This window comes from Alosa alosa, chromosome 24 (genome assembly GCF_017589495.1).
Source record: "Alosa alosa isolate M-15738 ecotype Scorff River chromosome 24, AALO_Geno_1.1, whole genome shotgun sequence".
Classification (NCBI taxonomy): Eukaryota; Metazoa; Chordata; class Actinopteri; order Clupeiformes; family Clupeidae; genus Alosa; species Alosa alosa.
In genome coordinates, this window is record NC_063212.1 from 7,661,293 (window position 1) to 7,681,280 (window position 19,988).

The following is a 19,988-nucleotide window of genomic DNA, read 5'->3' on the forward strand; positions in this document are numbered from 1 at the left end:
GTATTATAGCCTACCGTTATCCATTTAGAGACATGCAAAAAAAAAAGCCAATCAGAGAAAGGTTATAATAATTATAAAAATAATAAGCTTTATTTGTATAGCACCGTTCATACACAGAATGCAGCTCAAGGTGCTTTACATTTGGAGCACAACACAATAACAGAGAAAAAAGAAAAAGAAGAAAAACTAAAATAATACTAATACAAACAAACCAACCAATAAATAAAACATCAGATATTTAGAATTAAGTAAAGATAAGAATTCACAGGCTGGTAAGGAGATAGATACAACAACATATAGCAAAACCAGCGCAGTGAAATAGGAAGACTCTGTAAAAAACAGCAGTGGAATGTAAAATAATGTGAGGAAATATATGCTACATGATCAAATTAGTTAACTAAAAGCTGTATGTTTTCAGGTCTTAATTAACGATATTTACGGAACTAGCCTGTTTGTTGTACAAAGGCAAGGCGTTCCATACTTTCGGTGTATAATGGATAAATCAGTGGGTTAATCAGTCAGTCTCGTTGATTGTGTTAATGTAATCACAAAACACATCTTCAATGGGTGTGGGTAGGGCACTAATAGGTCCGTCTTTGCACTGGGGGAGGGTAACGCACGAAAACAAGTCCTCAGCTGTGTTGGGGAGATGGGGGTTGACGTTGAGGAGGGGACGGAAAATAGGGGAGGCGCTACTGTATAGGGGTGTAGACATAAAGGATAAATAAATCCCCAAAATCAATCGGATACGACTCAAGACGCCAAAGACACTACCGGTAGCCTACGGTCCAACGAATGCTATTTTATCCAAGTCGATTTTGTTTGTTTGAGGAGGATGCTGGTGACTTTTGGCGCCTCACTTGGAACAAAGAAGAACAATAATACTTGACAACAAAGGGGAGAGATACAATTTGAACTGTTTGATTTGGAGACCGGTGTCAGAAATAAGGAAGATATCAAAGGACATAGGCTACACAGGAGCAACTGCACTGTATGAAATTGCATGGTACTTTTTCTTTGTGTTTCTTTTTGCACAAGTCGGAAAACAGGCTATAAGGTGTTAATTGCCTTAGTGTATTTTGGAAACGGAAATGTCGAGCTGGTCTCTTATTAATGTAAAGGTGCTTTGTTAGTTTCAATCTAGCTACGAGGGCGGCTATTTTTGTTCATACCGTTCTCTTCTAGTCTTAAATTCCGTGTTCGGTGAGTGCTATCGTGATGCTGCTGTCATAAAGTAGGATTTTCATTTTTCTCCGAACTGAGTTTTTATATCAATAGCCAATTCGAGTGTTTCGTTGCTACACGAGTAGCCTATATATAGACACCAAACCATTGTGACAGTAGCACAGAATATAGGCTACTCAAACATCATCAGTGCTACCTAACCAAAGCTGCAGGCACTGCGTCCCGACACTGAAGCGTACCAGCCACTACAGTAACCCAGCTGTCGTAAGGATTCAACAACTCCATCAGCACGATGAGTGATGGACCAAGGCAACGCGGGAGCGCGGCTTCGGCGTCAGGAGACGCGCAGTCAGACAGCGGGAAGGACTCCGGTGGCGCAGTGGCCCTGAAGAAGGAGATCGGGCTCGTTAGTGCCTGTGGCATTATCGTAGGTAAGTTCCGAGACATGATGTTGTACACTGTCGTGATATCAACATGTTGCAGCCAATGTTCTTTTCTTTATCTTTCTAACTGATATAATATCCTTTGGCACCAAGCGAAAACTGTGTCCCTTAATCTTAATTACTCCATTCTATCACTTTAAGCCTATTTCACAATAGTTCTACTTTATTGTATATATAATATAAAAAATCAAACATGCGAGGAGAGCCCATTTAAATGTTCTAATTAATATTTGTGTTGCAATTAGGGCGGTGGTAGTGTAGTGGTTAAGGAGCTGGGCTAGCGTGCAGTAGCCTGAAAGTTGTCGGTTCAATTCCTGGCTTCCACCGTTGTGCCCTTGAGCAAGGCACTTAACCCCAAGTTGCTCCGGGGACAATGTGATCCCTTGTAATATAGCTGACATATGTGAGTCACTTTGGTCAAGAAGTGTCTGCTAAATGTAATGTGATGTAAATGTGTTGATCTGATTTTGTTTACATTAGGCTACCATATTTGGTAACTGAAGCCTTGTTGAATATGACTTCTAGTCCATGTGAGAGGGAGATTCTTTGACCTTGAATGCTATAGAGAGAGTTACCATGGAAATAAAGACATAGGCCTACATGGTAGCCTGCATGGTGCATGGTGTGGCATCGACAATGGGCTGCAGGTGTCACTTCTTTGACAGCCTGTGTGTAATGCGTCACCCTCCCTAGTCCCTAACCACATGGGTGGCAGCAGAAGGTGCAATAAATCTATTGTAAATCTATTCACACTCACTTTTAATATTGACTCACTGATTATAGCAATTTTCTATATACTAACATGACATGTTAATTGACTTAAATAGTGGTGCTCAGTTTGTTATACAGACTCCAAGCCAACATGTGAGTCACCTGAGTGATAAGCGGCCTTGATCTGGTCACTCATTCACGTGAATGGTCTTATCAGATGACTGCCACGGCCCATCATCACGACTAGCCTTTGTTCAGAGTGCGCTCGGGTGGGCTTTCTCAGAAGCCATGGAAGAGCAGTCAAACACAATCGTCCTCCTATCTGCCTTGCCCCTTCAAATCTCCAAACCTTTGCCCATATAATGCCATTTGTTGGCTCTGTTTGCTGGCTGCAGTCTTTGCAGCCTGTGCTCTTTGTCCACGTGGGTTTTTAACATCTCTGATTGGCCAGTAGAGGTGACAGGAGAGTGCCTGGTGAGGTCATTACTCGGCTTTTGGAATTTTCTCTAAAGAATGAAGTTTTGGACTGTGATGCTGGTGGTGGTAGTAGTGTGTTTGTGTGTGTGTGTGTGTGTGTGTGTGTTGGGGGTTAGTGGGGGTGTGGGGATGGTGGTAGAATATCTGCCCATAGCTTCAGTGATGGTGCATTCTGGCGGAGAATTAAAGGGGAAGGCGATGTAGCGCTAACACTAATCAAAGCAATGCAGTCATGAGGGCTCAGGCGGCGAAGGATTTGAAGACTCCCGGCTTGGCCATTCCTGACGCCAGCCTGCCCCTGGTTACTTGGAGCCCATTAGCCTCAAAAAACCTGCTGATGGTGCCGCCTCCATGGGTTTCTCGGCGCGCGGCCAAGCACAGGCAGGCTTCTCCGGGCCCGTACCGCCGCAGCACTCAGTAGTGGGATTTGAGTCTAACTGGGGGCACGGCGCTAAGCTCACATATTTAATGCGTCTCTGCTCAGCTGGGCTTTTGAGGAAATGACTAGCCACATGCCACTCCACTTTCCCCTGTCGCTTGCAAATCTGCGCTAAAGCACCATAGGACTTTGAGCTCAGCTAGCTGCTATGGGCTTTGCTCGTGGCATTTATAGCCTATTCAATCCCTGCTTGATACTGCAGTATTGGCAAATCTTGATAACGGCAACCTTGGCAACCAGGTTTTTGCTTGTACACTACCAGGAGGTTCCCTTTGAGCTTTTCCTGTGCCCATGTTTGTAACCACAGCATGTGATATTGATTAATCCTGAAAATAACATGCAGAGTGCAGATCCTCTGTTATGGGTCTGCCATATTAAGTCCCCCTTGCAAATGCAATTAGTTAATGCTTATAGTTATCAAAATCCATCAGTGTGCAGTGTGCTGTTATTAACCCTGCACGCTTTGTGGGCCTGATGGATCCCACTGTCAGAGGCAGGTCTATGTTCAGAGGAAGATGAAAGTTCTAGCTGTCCCCCACGTGCTCTGATTGTGAGAACACCGGGTATAATTCACAGGCCTCTTAGAGAGAAGTGGGGTCGATAAAGCAAGATCAATACTGGGGCGTTGCGGGATTAAGTGGGGTTGGGGGCTCTGAGTCTTTTCCAGTCGAGTTAGAAGAAGCCTGATTTATTGTGGAAGTGTCAGAAAGAAATGTTGCCCCTGTTGTCAGTCGTTAAGTAGCAAAAAGGAAGTTCGGTTGAAAAAATGGCAGGAAACCAACAACCATGTGTCCACTGTGTTCTTCATGAGTCAGCACACCAGACCTTGTTTTGACATTGCCGAGTGATGTCCAGAAGGCCACTGGTCAGAACTGGGCCAAACTTCTGCTGATCTTACAGGGAGGCTACAGCAGGCATGTGACTGAAGCGCTCTGTTCGTGGAGCATCTGCTGCAACAATTAGCTTCCATGAGAAACCTGCCACACCAGACATGGTAGCAACACATACGTTCGCAAAAACTTAGTCTTCTGAAATGATTTGTGTTGATTTGCGCTTCAGTTGTGGTCTCGGCGTAGCCCTGTGGCTGTCTGATCTGATCCAATGAGTCTGCACTTTGATTTCAAGCTCAAGACCGAACCAGTCCACACCAGTCTCTCTCTCATAGGGCTCACCCAGCCGCACAGTACGAAACACAATTCCTGCAACTATAAAATGTTACGCAACAGCACATTGGTGCATTTGGAAGGCTTTAAGACAAGTGACTTGAGGCTTTTGCAGGGAGAGATTGAGCATGGGGTTTGTCTAAACAAAACGCACCAACAGGACATTTCAAAACACAATAAATGGTCAAATGCAGGGACATTACAGAGAGTTTCCAGTGCCCAGTTACGCAAACTGTGACCAGTGTAATGAATCCCAGCTGTAAATTAAGAGATGGTAGACACACATGCGAGTCAACCGTAGAGGAGGGAGAACACATGTAGATCATTCTCTCATGGTGCTTGAGGAACATATCCATGTCCATGTACACGTGTTTTCATCTCCACTGGTGGTTGTCAGTCAGTAAGTTAGAGGTGGGCCCCCGTGTGGAGGGACCACCCTCCAAAAATGGTGAAAAAAGGTGGCACCAAGAGGGCCTCGATCTCCGCCACTCCCATCCCTCATGATCCACAAATTACACATGGTCGCTCCGCACCCAGGAATGACGACCTTTAACCTCTTTACAGTGACTGAGGCCTCTGTAGTCCAAGGGCCGTATGGAATCTGCCTAGTCGGCTTCAAACACCCAACCTTTGCCCCAGTTGTTTAGTTGTATAGTTTCATGGCTACTCGGGGGTGGTGGGGTTGGGAGTGTGTGTGTGTGTGGGAGGGGAGTTGTTCAAGTATGGTTGTCGAGCAAACACGTAGCAAAAATCTGGTGGTGAGGCTCCTCCACCTTTGATCCAGACTCAGTGCAATCTCTTATAGGGGGCCACTTGTAAAGCAAAGTCACCTGAATCAGCACAAAGATACACATGGATGTGGAAATGACTCTCTCTCGACTTCTCTCTTTCTCTCTCGCTCTCTCTCTCTCTCTCTGTCTCTGTCGGTGTGTGTTAAATCTGACCAGACAGACGTCGGGATGCTTATGTAGGTCATCGGTGCATTATTATGATTTATAATCCAGCCCCTGACCCCTGTGGGTTTTTCCCATTGGTTGATGCACTCAGTCACCCCGTTCCCTTTCACCATGCTCACCCACTTTCAGGGCTGACTCAGCAGATTCTGTCTCCCCTTAACTCCAGTGTACTCTTGTGCCTGTCTGCTTCATCCTTCCTGTCCTTTATCTCTTCCCTAAACTGTTATCCACTGTAATCTCAGCAATTGTGTAGCATGAGAACTTTGGAATATTTACTGTGGTAGTGAATATGCAGAATCAGCCATTTCCCCTATTATTCTTGTTCAAAATCCACTAACCATGAAGTTCATGTCATAAAAATTATTTTGACAAGTTTTCAGTGTTGTTTGTTTTGTTTTTTTTCACCCAACTTTGAAAAGTTCTTCTACTTAAGTTCTCCTGATAGCTCCAGCTCTTAACCCTCTCTTCTGTCGCCTGCCTCCAGGTAACATTATCGGATCAGGGATCTTCGTGAGCCCCAAGGGGGTTCTGGAGAACGCCAGCTCAGTGGGCTTGGCTCTGATCGTTTGGATTGTCACTGGCATCATCACTGCCATTGGCGCACTCTGCTACGCCGAGCTGGGCGTCACCATCCCCAAGTCTGGAGGTGACTACTCTTACGTCAAGGACATCTTCGGGGGCCTGGCCGGGTAAGTCGCTGGCTGGATAGGGTTTGAAAGAAAACACCCACCAGACATTAAAAGTAGAGTTGTCAGTCTTGATATGGAAGAGTGCATTGGGTAGCATGGCTGCAGAAGCAGAACAACACTTCCTGTTATTTTATTGTAGAAAACGGGGGGTCTATTTTCTCTCTTTTTTGGAGTGCGTTTCAGTCTGGCAAGCAGAGACCATGCAACACCTCTGAATGTGTGTGGCCACGCAACAGACTCTAGCACCAAATAAGCGCAGAGCCTTGGGTTGCCTTTTACTCCAGACACAACACACTGTGTTAGAGCTCGGCCTGGGAGTGGGAAAGTGGCCAAGGTGACCGAGACATGCTGTGACTGCTTCATAAAATAGACATAACCTGCTGGAGTTTGAGAGCTAGTTTTACAAGGCAGCAGTGGAAGAGGGAGAGTGTGTGTACATGTTGTCCTCAGATGACTGTTTGCACTTTGGTTGACTTCACCGTGGGATGGATGTTTTAGTGTTTGTTTTTGTGAAAATAGAGGTAGAGGAATTCCCTCTGAATGCGGAAAAAGTCAGAGGCCAACTCGTGGACGGCCACGAGGTATAACCTCTTAGGGGCAGGAAAGCTAACGAGGTGGACGTAGTGAAGCATAAGGAGAATGCCCTGGCCAGCTCGTTGAGAGTCTTAGAATGAAAAGCCTGCACCGACGTTAAAAGTCCTGCTGTGTTTTCCACAAATGCGCACTAATTTGACAGTGAACTCCAATAACACTCTTTGAAAAAGCGGAAGAACTCCATCACCTTTGGCTGTGGAGTATTTGTGTCACGGGGCCATACTGAATGCAAGAGGATCATTGGATTCCAATGCATATTACTGCTGTGATTGGATATATAAGTAAAGTGCATTATAGGACAGGGGTTCCAAACTTTTAACAGGCATGTACCACCTGAGACATTATGATCTTCCGGAGTACCCCCAACACCACCAATTGTTAACAAGTTTTTTTTTAATTGTTTTATTAATATTTATTTTTATCAATTTTGTCGAGAATAGTGAATAGGATCATAAACATATGATACAAATCTCATCAATAGTCAACATATGATAGGCCTACAAATGTGCTGAATATAATGATTTTAAATAGATCTGCACCTAATCTCACACACAATCGTCTTGTTGAATGCAGTGATCTTATCTGCTAGGTGCTTGTCTTTGCCTTGTAACTGGAGATTTCACTCATTGAGCTTTCCAAATATATCGCTAAGATAGGCCAGCTTCACAAGAAATGTTCATTAGTGAACGTGCTTGCAGATTCAAATATGCTTTTCCTCCAAGAAGAGGCGACTCGAGCTCAAACACGCGACAGCTTTACCTCGCGAAAGCCACCTTGCCTCGCTGTGAAGCCTTTTGGTCAGCTCCCATCTCCTCTCAAAGTGCGGAGAATAGACACGCTTTTAAGGGCCGGGTCTTGATGAAATTCACCACTCTCACAACCTCGTTCAAAATCTCATTCAGGTCGGGACTAACTAAGCTGCCTTGACACGAAAGTGCTTCCCTATGAATAACACAGTGCGCCCATTGGCGATCGGTGCTACCTGGGCCTAGGCTAAAGATAAAAAAATAAATAAAAAAACCTCCTGTTTTTCACATCAGTTCGCGCCCCACCTGGCATGTCTCCGCGACCCACAGTTTGAGAAACGCTGTTTTACCCTCTCTGTCTCCACTCTCGAATATTTTGTTAATGCGGAGAAAATAAGTTTTTAATGTGCAGTGCAAATGCGGAAGTTAAGTTACCAACGTGGGATAGAGAAAACGTTTGAAAAGGCATATGACAGATCTTTTTTCGCGTACCCCCTGAAATCAGTCCACGTACCCCTGGGGGTACGCGTACCCCAGTTTGACAACCGTGGGACTATAGTAAAAGCCTTACAAACCACTCACCTACAAACCTATTTGTAATGAAATGTAATGCAATGTAATGACATATTTCCATACAGATGGCACTGGTAGATGTAAATGAATAAATGTAAATGTGTATTTCCATGTGTGCATGTGTATGAATGGGTGTGTGTGCTAACTTCATGGATGCAAATATACCTAGCATCGCGCTAATTCCACTTCCGTGATTTGTCCAGATTCCTGAGGTTGTGGATCGCCGTGCTGGTCATCTACCCCACCAACCAGGCAGTCATCGCCCTCACCTTCTCTAACTACGTGCTGCAGCCCCTCTTCCCCACCTGTTTCCCTCCAGAGAACGGCCTGCGTCTGCTGGCAGCAGTCTGCCTGTGTGAGTACCTGTGGAGAGAGGGAGGGAGGGAGAGGGAGATGGGGGAAAACAAAGTATCAGTGTTCAAAAACATGGAAGGGGTTGGGGAGATACGGACGGAACGTTGGAGCATGGGAAAGGTGGATAGTATCTGTGGGAACAGAGTGTAGGGAAAGGTTGGGGTGGGGTGGGTGGGGGAGGCCAGGTGGACAAACATGGACTGGGGGAAATGGCAGAACCTGAACATCGTCCACAAGAATACCCCATTCAGGTTGCGCCAGACTAGAGTGTCCTCCTTGCATGTATCTAGTGGGACACCTATGTGAAAGCTACTCAGTTGCTGTCACCTTACACATTCCAGACATTGTTTCGAATAGTAGCCTGTTGTTGTGCTACATTGTCTGCCACAGGATGGTGTGACCACAACAGAGTTGCGACAGAGTGAGAAAAGGGGGAGAGAGGTATCTTGGGGGTACCAAAAATAAAAACAGAACAGAACGGGAGCTTGTGAGAGGATGCTTAGAGAGGAAGAGGAGGAGGAGGAGAAGAAAGGCATGGGAAAGAGTTGAGTATGAAGACGAATGGTCGGATGTCTTTGCCTGGCGTCGAAAAAGGGCCAAGGCCTGGCCTCCTTACGACCTTCACATGCACGTCCCAAATATTACATGATGTGTGCAGACAGAGACAGAGAGACAGAGAGACAGGGGTGGGAGGAGGGTGCGAAGACCCTCGGATTCAGTGCAACATCCATCACCCCCTTTTTGAAAGGTTGATAAATACGCAGCCATTGACAACACGCCTTCCCAGCACCCATTGTAAGATGTTTACTCCTTGGGGTTAAACTACTTTAGCGCTTGCAGTCAGGACTGTGAGGCCTGCCCCAGATTTGAACAAGCTGAGGCAACACTGTACTGTTTTCAAACTGTCTACCATCAAGGAATTTGAACGGCCCTAAGAACACTTCTGATTGGTCTTTGCTGAGAAAAACAATGATATATCATTGGATAGATGTTGTCAGGCAGATTGTGTGGGTTTTTTTTAGGTGAGTGAAAGAGTTTTTGTTTTTGTTAGGTGTTTTGTTTTTTGTTTCTGTATTTTGCTAATCTGATAGAACTGGGTGAAAGGTCAAGACAAAGTCTTATGCTGTCTATTCTCCAGCTCTCCCTTCTTATTTTCTCCATCTGTCTTTTATGGGGTGCTCTGCACATGACCATATAGGGGGCAAGAGAGAGAGGAAATGTGTATGTTCCTGTACTGGCGTAGTGAGCTATTGTGAGTGCACATAACAAGCCCATTCTGCATCATACATGTAGAAAGGAAATGTAGGTTCTGCATCACAAAACGTTTATCTGCTTCCCTTTCCTCACACACCAAGAAATCCACCCAATCAGTAGGCCTACCAGTAGATAAAAAAGGAGCAACTAAGTGAGAGTAACTAAGAATACATGTGTGCACTCTAGGTGTGTGCATTTGCAGCATGTTAAGGGCTGGGTTAGTTCAATCTGATGATTAAAGTATGAAAATAGCCAACAGCAACTACTTGGGAATTTGGGTAATTGGGTTTCAAGTGTAGGCTCGTACAATCACATGAGCAAGTTAGACAAAATTCTGCTCAACCTGCTTTTCTAGACACATTAATTTATGGTTTCTTATTTCTCTAAAAGAGCATTTGTTAGGGCTGATAGCGATTCGAAACCGAAATCGCGAAACTCATCCACGAACCTGTGTCGCGATGTGAAAAGCAGAATCGTGACACACGCCCTTTCTAGCAGCGCTTTGCAGCTACGCAGCCGCATAAACAACACGCATCTCCCGCCTTACTTACCGGTAGCCTACATTGTCCAAAAGTAAATAAATAAAACATAATTTTGTACCTCTCCTTGCTTTCATTGTAGACTGCATGCAACTTTCCCAAACAGTATAGAAGTAAACCCCCTCTCCTTGCACCGCTCTCTCTCACTCTCCTTCGCTCAATGGACGCGCGCCACTCGGCATGCATAATCCAAATAAAACATTTACAAATATAGCTGCAAGTAGCAATGAGGGGGCCAAGCAGTGAGATCAGCAGGCCAGATTTGCCATGTAAGTCAATGCCGTTGCATCAGACATATAGCCTTAAGCAGTCACAGCAAGTTCCATGCCATACAACCCAAGATTGACTGAGTTACAAGGTCAAGTTTCACATCAAAACATAACTGATTTTGTGGGGCTGAACCAGGGCTGAGTGTCGCCGCCCCCCCCCCAGCCAGCCCACCGCCAAGAACCGCCCCCCTGCCCATCCCACCCGTCCCCACCCTTGCACGCACACATTAGAATGAACTAGATGGAACTTGCTGTCATCAGTTTCACATCAAAAATAAAAGATTTGAGATATGATCACACTTGCTGTGATTTAAAACAGAGGTCAAAAATTGATTAGGGTGTGTTGAACTGGCTTGGCCCAGATTCCAATGATACCTCATTTTGCCATTCGAAATAACAGGTCAAAAGTGCCGTGAACACAAGACTTTGAGAGCTTTAGGTGCCGGCATGAAACTTGGTGAAATGAATTATTGGACTGTCCCCAATTAGTGTGCCAAATTGTATAACTTTTTTACCAGACGGTTCTATGGGCTGCCATTGAATTGCAAAATAATGCGATCAGCAACTACTGGCCAAAATGCATTTTGTCAATTACGGAGCCCCTAGAGGTCAAATGTCACCAAATTTCTTGAGCGTCCTCCCGATTTTGAGGTTTACTAAGTTTGGTTTTGATACATGAAAGCGTTGCTGAGATATGAAATCACTTCCTGTTTGGCCCGGCTTCGCCACAAAAATTTTGATTGGCTGGTACAGGCCAAAGCTTCTGTCAATTGTTCCAGAAAGCAATGCACTCATCAGGCATGGTCTGAAGATGGTCTCTGCCAATTTTGGTGAGGAACAGATGAAATTTGTGACCTGCCAAAACTTTTTGTGTTTTGATTTAATCCAATATGGCGGCCGAATCAATTACGATGACATCACAAGTTGGCTTGGGTCGGCCTAAGGACCTCCAACAGTAGTACCAGACACCACTAGTGGGTTTTAATTCTAAACACAACAGCAGCTACAGGCCAAAAGGCATGTTTCTTAATTACAGCGCCCCTAGAGGTCAAAGGTCACCAGATTTCTTGAGCGCCCCCTGATTGGGTCCTGAGTCCATGGACTAAGTTTGGTTATGATAGATGAATGGGTTGCTGAGATATGAGCTCACTTCCTGTTTGGCGGCTTCGCCAAGAAATTTCGATTGGTTGTTACGCTAACGGTTTTAGTTCGAAGACGAAAAGGAATAACTTTTGTGCGGCTTGGTCTGAAGAGCATGTGTGTCAAGTTTGGTGACGATCGGACAAAATTTGTGACCTGTGAAGTTTTAGTTTCACTTTCACTAAAATCAATATGGCGGAAAATCCATCATGGCGGAAAATGACGTCATAGGGTGCGTTGAACTTGGCTTGGTCCAAGGATTCCAACGATACCTCATTTTTTGACAATCGGGTCAACAGGTCAAAAGTTACGTGCGTGAACGCAAGTCCAACTTTGGCCTGTTGGTGGCGCTAAAGCCCTCGAGGTGCCATCATAAAACTTGGTGAAATTAATCAATGGGACTATCCCCAATCAGTGTGCCAAATTTCACAACTTTTTACCAGACGGTTCTATGGGCTGCCATAGACTTCCATGGCAGAAGAAAGTATAATAATAAATATAGCTGCAAGCAGCAATGTGGGGGCCAAGCAGACAGTTCAGCAGTCCAGCAGTCAGCAGTCCAGATTTGCCATGAAACTCAATGCCATTGCATCAAGCATATAGCATTAAGCAGTCACAGCAAGTTCCATGCCATACAACCCAAGATTGGCTGAGTTACAAGGTCAAGTTTCACATCAAAACATAACTGATTTTGTGGGGCTGAACCAGGGCTGAGTGTCGCCGCCCCCTCCCCAGCCAGCCCACCGCCCGCAACCGCCCCTGCCCATCCCACCCGTCCCACCCTTGCACACACATTAGAATGAACTGGATGGAACTTGCTGTCATCAGTTTCACATAAAAATAAAAATTAAAGATATGATCACACTTGCTGTGATTTAAACACATCAAAATTGGCGTCATAGGGTGTGTTGAACTGTAATTTCAATGATGCCTCATTTTGCCATTCGGGTCAACAGGTCAAAGTTCAAACACAAGTCCAACTTTGGCCTGTTGGTGGCTATCAGGTGCCGGCATGATGAAATGAATTATTGGACTGTCCCCAGAGTGTGCTAAATTTTAACTTTTACCAGACGGTTCTATGGGCTGCCATTGACTTCCATTGCAAAATAATGCAGCAACTACTGGCCAAAATGCATTTTTGTCAATTACAGAGCCCCCCTAGAGGTCAAATGTCACCAAATTTCTTGAGCGTCCTCCCGATGGGGTCTGAGGTACATGTACTAAGTTTGGTTTTGATACATGAAAGCATTGCTGAGATATGAAATCACTTCCTGTTTGGTGGCTTTGCATAAATTTTGATTGGCTGGTACAGGCAAAAGCTTCTGTCAATTGTTCCAGAAAAAAATACACTTATAAGGCATGGTCTGAAAATGGTCTCTGCCAATTTTGGTGAAAATCAGATGAAATTTGTGACCAGTGAAAACTTATTCATGTTTTTGATTAAATCCAATATGGCGGCCGAATCAATTACGTTGACATCACAAGTTGGCTTGGGTCGGCCTAAGGACCTCCAAAAGTATTACCAGACACCACTAGTGCATTTTAATTCTAAACAAAACAGCAGCTACAGGCCAAAAGGCATGTTTCTTAATTACAGCACCCCTAGAGGTCAAAGGTCACCAGATTTTTGAGTGCGTCTACTGATGGGGTTATAAGTCCATGTACTAAGTTTGGTTATGACAGATGAAAGGGTTGCTGAGATATGAGCTCACTTCCTGTTTGGCTTCTTCGCGCATATTTCGATTTGGCTTGTTACGGGCAAACGGTTTTAGTTCGAAGATGAAAATTGATAACTTTTGTGCGGCATGGTCTGAAGATCATGAAGGTTGTTAAAATCGGACAAAATGTGTTTGTGAAAATTTAGTTTCATTTCGATAAAATCAATATGGCGGAAAATCCATCATGGCGGAAAATGACCATAAGACCATTGAACTCGATTCCAAAGACAACGATACCACATTTTTTGCAATTGGGCATACGGGTCAAAAGTTACGTCGCGTGAACGCACATCCAAATTTGGCCTGTTGGTGGCGCTAAGAGCTTGAGGTTGCCATCATGAAACTTGGTGACATTAATCATGGTACTGTCCCCAATCAGTGTGCCAAATTTCACAACTTTTTACCAGACGGTTCTATGGGCTGCCATTGACTTCCATGGCGGGAAGAAAGTAATAATAATAAGAAAAGATAGAATCACAATGGGTTGCCTTCTGCAGCCGCACAATGGGTGCTTGGCCCCCCCCAATAATAAGAAATCATAGAAACACAATGGGTGCCTTGCAGCTTCGCTGCTTGGCCCCCAATAAGAAAAAGATAGAAACACAATGGGTGCCTTAGCAGCTTGCTGCTTGGCCCCAAAGATAGAAACACAATGGGTGCCTTCAAGAGCCCGGGCTAAGCTGGCCCCAATCATGAAAGCCAGGGCGCATAGAAGACGACTAGCTAAATTACTATTAAATCCGGTTAGCATCATTAGCATGCTGCACAGATTTGTTTAAAACTCTTGCATTCCAGTTGACTGATGATCTCGATACCAATGTTTCCCAAATGGGCCTGTCCCAAGCAGAAAAAGTATTACCTTGAAACTAAACACACATGGGGAAACTTCAACAAGACAGCTGAATTAAAGAGGTAGAGTTGTAATAGAAATAGTAGGCCTAGGCTATAGGCTAATCTGCATAAAGTGTGCTGTCATGAATATCAGAAATTCAGTAGGCCTATTCTCTCTTTTTAGCCGATGACTCAATACAACCCAGCTTTATGTGCATCTTATTCAGGAATTCCATTAGCTTTGTCAGCCATATAATTAAGTGACAAAGTATGTTGTGGTTTCACATGGATGAAGTGGTCAGCACACATGGCGCGTACTTCATCGAAATCGCCTGAGGCAGCCACTACTAAATCTGCAACTGTGGTCTTATTAGAAGTGGTCCAGATTAAAATACTCACATGCCCTCAGGCCCCTCACACAGAAGACACATACTCAGCAAGTGACCACTTGACAGAAAGCAGGCTTGCGCAATAGCTGTTCCGCTGATGATTCACTTGAGGGTTCTTTGGCAGAAGAGATTGTTCCCTTGTTTCCTCACCTGAAAAAACAACCAACAACAACCCTAGGTCTGGATGTGCGGTTGGAAAAAACAACAAGCACAAAGTCAGTAAAGATTTGAGTAATTTCTCACAGAGACTACAATTGCATTATGAAAAAAAGTGGGCCTACTCTGGTCTAATAGCTTTTTTTCTGAAGTCTTTTTTTGGGGTTGCTGAGAGGAGTATAAAAGAAAGTCACTGCATCTTGGCAGAACCAGAGAGAAAGACAGACCATGAAAGGGCATAACTTTGAGAAGTGAGAGATAGTTGCAACAGCGAGATCAAAGTCCCTCCAGACAGCTTGACCTGTGTTGGACGACCAGACACACCCATCATGCTGCTGTTGAAACACGTTTCAAGAGTAAAACCCTCCCAAAAAAAAACATCACATTTGAATGCATGTCTATTTCTCAATGATATAATGTTTCATTTGCACTTGTTATTTCCATATTTCTGTATCACTTGGGCTACTCAATCATCTGTCCAATATCTGTTTTTTTATTTGAGGTTGATTTTGTTTCTGTTCCACAGCCTGGTTTTATAATGAATAGCATCTTCTAAGACTCCAGCAGTGGAACACTTATACGTACATGTAACCAGCCATTCAAAACCCATGTTCTCTCTCCAAGGTGCTCATGTACAGTGACACATCTTATCAGAACTGTAGGCCAGCGTTTGATGACCCTCTCTCTCTCTCTCTCTCTCTCTCTCTCTCTCTCTCTCCAGTGTTGCTGACATGGGTGAACTGTGCCAGCGTGCGCTGGGCGACGCGCGTCCAGGACATGTTCACCGCAGGGAAGCTCCTCGCCCTGGCACTCATCATCATCATGGGCATCGTGCAGATCTGCAAGGGTAAGTGCCACCTGTCAGTCTACACACCTGTGTGTCTCTGTGTGTGTGTGTGTCTCTCTTTGTGTGTGTGTGTGTGTGTGTGTGTTTGTGTGTGTGTGTGTGTGTGTGTGTGTGCACGCTCGGACCTCAGCCCATGATAAAGAGTTCTCTTCATGTTAGGAACGACTCAGAGCACAGAACTTTGCAGAACAGGAGTGACTGGGTTCAAAGCCACCCAGAACAAAAAAAAAAACCCAAGCCCACTACCAGCTTTCAGCTTTCTCAGCGGCGCGTCCCAGTGGGCTAGAAATAATAAGCCCATTGAGGGCCTGTTGTTTTGCGGGGCCCCGATAGTGGCGTCTGTGATCATTAGTGAGACACTCAGAGACCACACCGGGAGGCGGGGGTGGGGGTGGGGGTCTGGCGCGATGCTCGTGCTAAATCCCACCGGCTGACCAGCTCAGTCATGTGTAGGGGGGCTAGTCATTAGAGAGCTGGAATGCAGAGAGGAGATGGTGCCCTGGGATGGAGAATAAGAGAAAGGGGGGAGACAGAGAGAGAGAGAGAGAGAGAGGAGAGAGATGGGGTGAGAATATGAGAGGTAAGAGAGAGTTGTGATCCGCATCTTTGGCCAGACGGACAGACTGCATTCTGCATTACAGACAAAAGCACAACAAAGACAATTACATTATAGACAATGCATATAGGTCATTCATGAACAAAAAAAAAGTTCTCACAGTGAATAAGAAATGACTGTTCCCACTGTTTCCCTCTTGGTCTCTGTAGGAGAGTTTACTGGCTGGAACCGGCCCATGCCTTCGAGCCTTTCCAGGAGTACGATGTGGGCTTGATTGCCCTCGCGTTCTTACAGGGCTCCTTCGCCTATGGGGGCTGGAACTTCCTCAACTACGTGACTGAGGAGCTGGTTGACCCATATGTGTAAGTGACCATCTGCTCTCCGCTATACAGTGTACATCAGTTCAGAGCACCACACAGGGCAGAGCACGATAAGAGACAAACAGAGCTCGGGGAGAGATGTGGTCCCTTGGGAGAGACAAACACAAATGTTTACGACTGCCACGGGTAAACCACATAAAGTCTACGCACAGACAAAACACATTAGGTCTGGTTTTGGCTTAGGCTTAACTCATATTCAGGAATGCAGCCTTGGGACAAATAGAGAAAAAAGGCACATGGGCCAGAACACTTCCTGAAGTAAACACCACACTGAAGTAAACAAAACACAAAGCCAGAAGCACTAGCATCTCCTTGTGTAGCCACATAGCACGTTGCACTGTGATAACAGACATTATTTGTACAATGATTCTTTTTCAGTGTACACGCACAAGATCTTTTTTCAGTCAAGAGAGGTGTGGACATTTATAGCTACATTCCTCTCACAGAATTAAATATTTAGATTACAAGAGCATCTCCTGGGGTTGACAGGTGTGCAAACTTTTGTGGACTGCACCAGGTATTTGAAGTGTTGTTCTTTCCTTTGGTTGAAACAGGAACCTACCTCGTGCCATCTTCATCTCCATTCCTCTGGTCACGTTTGTTTACGTCTTTGCCAACATCGCCTATGTCACCGCCATGAGTCCACAGGAACTCTTGGCGTCCAACGCTGTTGCTGTGGTGAGTGGCCATACCCATACACTGAATCAGGCCTCATCCTGACTCGCCTAGAAGGATTTTACTTTTACATGTATTATGTACAAATATAGACATTTATAAAATGTTTTTGTCTCCCCTCCTTTGATTCTTAGGACAGTCAGTTAATACTTCAGTAAGTCTGATCATTAGCTATGCACTTCATCTGATATTAGATACTCTGCACGCAGTAAAAGAATGTTCTGAATAGTCTCATCTCTGCATTGTATTGATATTGGTATTATTCTGTGTGTCTGTGTACATACATGTCTGTGTACATATTATGGCACTTGTATGAATATATGTATTCCGGTGTGTGTGTGTGTGTGTGTGTGTGTGTGTGTGTGTGTGTGTGTGTGTGTGTGTGTGTGTGTGTGTATTCAACTGATCCCTCTCTCCCGCTCCTAGACATTTGGAGAGAAGCTGCTGGGAGTGATGTCATGGATTATGCCCATCTCTGTGGCTCTGTCCACCTTCGGAGGGGTCAACGGGTCCCTCTTCACCTCGTCCCGGTCAGTCATCTCTCCTGGCCATCACATGTGTTTCTGACTTTGTGTCTATGCATCAACAATAGCTTTGTATGAACCTGCTGCCTGTATCTGATCCTGCTGTTCTGTCAGTATCTCCCCATTAATATGGATTTCACCCATTTTGTCATTGAGTTGTATCTATGAAGATGTCAGTCTGGGTTGGATTGCATATCCCTACATCCTACTTCCTACAGTATATACTGCATGTTTGTCGCGGTGTTTTAAATCTTGTGAGACATCATCAGTGACCCCATGCTTGTCTTCCTGGTGCCCGCTGCAGGTTGTTCTTTGCGGGGGCAAGAGAGGGCCACCTCCCCAGCCTGCTAGCCATGATCCACGTCAAACGCTGCACCCCCATCCCAGCTCTCCTATTCACTGTAAGCAAATCACATCAACCTCACTCACAACCGCGCTCACTTTTCTCAATTTTCAAGTGTGTTTAAGACAGTGTAGGCAGGAAAATTCAATACTAAGATGGTTTAATTACAAAATGGTCTTAGCTGGTATCTAAGATACCGCTCTTACTTGAGAATTCACATCTATATTTACTGTAAGCCTTTGATGTTACCCAGTTGATTGCAAAATGTCTAAATTTGATTGACTTGATACATTATCTTTGTGAGAAGTGGAAGTTTAACATCTATTCCCCCCAGAACATTTCATCATACCCATAAACTGGTAAAACATGTCCCATTATGGCACTGCGCTCGTCCCTGCTCCAGTACTGGGTGCCTTGTATCTCTATAGTGGTTTGGGCCATACCCATCTGACCGTAATGTCTCCTCCTCCTCCTCCTCCTCCTCCTCCTCCTCCTCCACAGTGCCTGTCCACTCTGCTCATGCTGTGCACCAGTGACATGTACACTCTCATTAACTATGTGGGCTTTATCAACTACCTCTTCTACGGGGTCACAGTTGCTGGCCAGATCGTCCTGCGCTTCAAAGAGCCAGACATACACCGACCAATCAAGGTGAGCTTTGGACATAAAACATTATTACATACAAAACTAGATACTACACAGGTACAGTACTTCATATAGTCACTCATAATGTGTCATATGTGATATTAGGATGAAGAACGTTTTTGATCTATTGCATTGTATGCTTATGCAAAATGCATATATATATATAGAATACAGAAAAATACATGGCAAGAATTATTATTCATCACTTGCTATGATGTGTCGTCCCCCCTACAGATCAGCCTGATCTGGCCAGTGATCTACCTGCTGTTCTGGGCCTTCCTGCTCATCTTCTCGCTGTACTCGGAGCCTGTGGTCTGTGGCATCGGCCTGGCCATCATGCTCACCGGCGTCCCCGTCTACTTCCTGGGCGTGTACTGGGACAACAAGCCACAGTGCTTCAACTCCTTAGTTGGTATGTCGGCCATCTTGGCCTTTTGCTTCAGTCAGAATCACTGCAAATGCATCTCTCTCTTTATTCATCATAAAAGGCTCATGCTGACAACAGCATTTTATATGTATATTTACATTTTATATGACATTTATACATCATTTATTTGTATTTTATATAGCATTTGATCTTTTTTGATGGTTACTCTCACTTTCCTGTACTGACCTTTTTGCCGTTTCCACAGGTAAGATGACGTACGTCGGGCAGAAGTTCTGCTTGGTGGTCTACCCTGCGGAGGACCACAAAGACGACGACGCGGGGGTCGAGCTGAAGGAGGAGAAGTCGCCTCTGTCCGGGGAGGATGGAGAAACGCAGAAGTCCGACTGCTAAATGGCCAGCCGCCATTCTGTTCATTTACTTGTTCACCTACAACACTGCAAAGCACCGCCAGTAGTACACTTGTCTTTTTAACACTGAATCGACACCCGTGATTGACACACAGATGGGGAGGGACCGGTAAAGAGGACTGAGAGTCTCGTTTTTTGGGGGGTGTGGGGAAGAGCTGGACACTAACCAGCTGATCTTCTCATTGAATACACTACCTCTCAGGGGTCCCTGCTCCCCAACACCCTCTAGTAGCTCTGAATGTGACAGTCAGGTCCTCACATTTACACACACACACACACACACACACACACACAGACACACACAGACACACACACACACACAGACACACACACACACACACACACACACACACACACACACACACACACACAGACACACACACACACACACACACACACACACACACACACACACACACACACACACACACACACACAGAGCATCTCATATACTTCACCCTTTCCTTGCCTCTGCATCGCTTCCACACTCATCCTGTTATTCACACACTCCCTGCACACTCCGATTTCAAGGCATCCTCACTACATTGCAGCTTTGACTTGATTTTTTTCTTACTGCTTTATAATAGTGCTCTCCCA

The 19,988-nt window shown here is 45.1% G+C and overlaps 1 protein-coding gene across 1 annotated transcript; it reads left to right on the plus strand.

The window, feature by feature from the left end:
- The first annotated feature begins 728 nt into the window (after positions 1-728).
- slc7a8a (solute carrier family 7 member 8a) lies at positions 729-19,655 on the plus strand. Its single transcript, XM_048236597.1, has 11 exons — positions 729-1,616; positions 5,859-6,063; positions 8,180-8,331; positions 15,348-15,477; positions 16,242-16,391; positions 16,964-17,087; positions 17,511-17,614; positions 17,913-18,009; positions 18,453-18,602; positions 18,831-19,008; positions 19,229-19,655. The coding sequence occupies exons 1-11, from the start codon at positions 1,478-1,480 to the stop codon at positions 19,372-19,374; spliced, it is 1,575 nt and encodes a 524-aa protein (XP_048092554.1). The 5' UTR covers positions 729-1,477; the 3' UTR covers positions 19,375-19,655.
- The last annotated feature ends 333 nt before the right edge of the window (positions 19,656-19,988 follow it).

Excerpts from the sequence above, each read along its gene's own strand:
- slc7a8a (XM_048236597.1), top strand. The coding sequence starts at position 1,478 with ATGAGTGATGGACCAAGGCAACGCGGGAGCGCGGCTTCGGCGTCAGGA. Across the intron at positions 17,088-17,510 it reads CGTCCAACGCTGTTGCTGTG|ACATTTGGAGAGAAGCTGCT; the intron begins GTGAGTGGCCAT and ends TCCCGCTCCTAG. Across the intron at positions 19,009-19,228 it reads GTGCTTCAACTCCTTAGTTG|GTAAGATGACGTACGTCGGG; the intron begins GTATGTCGGCCA and ends CCGTTTCCACAG.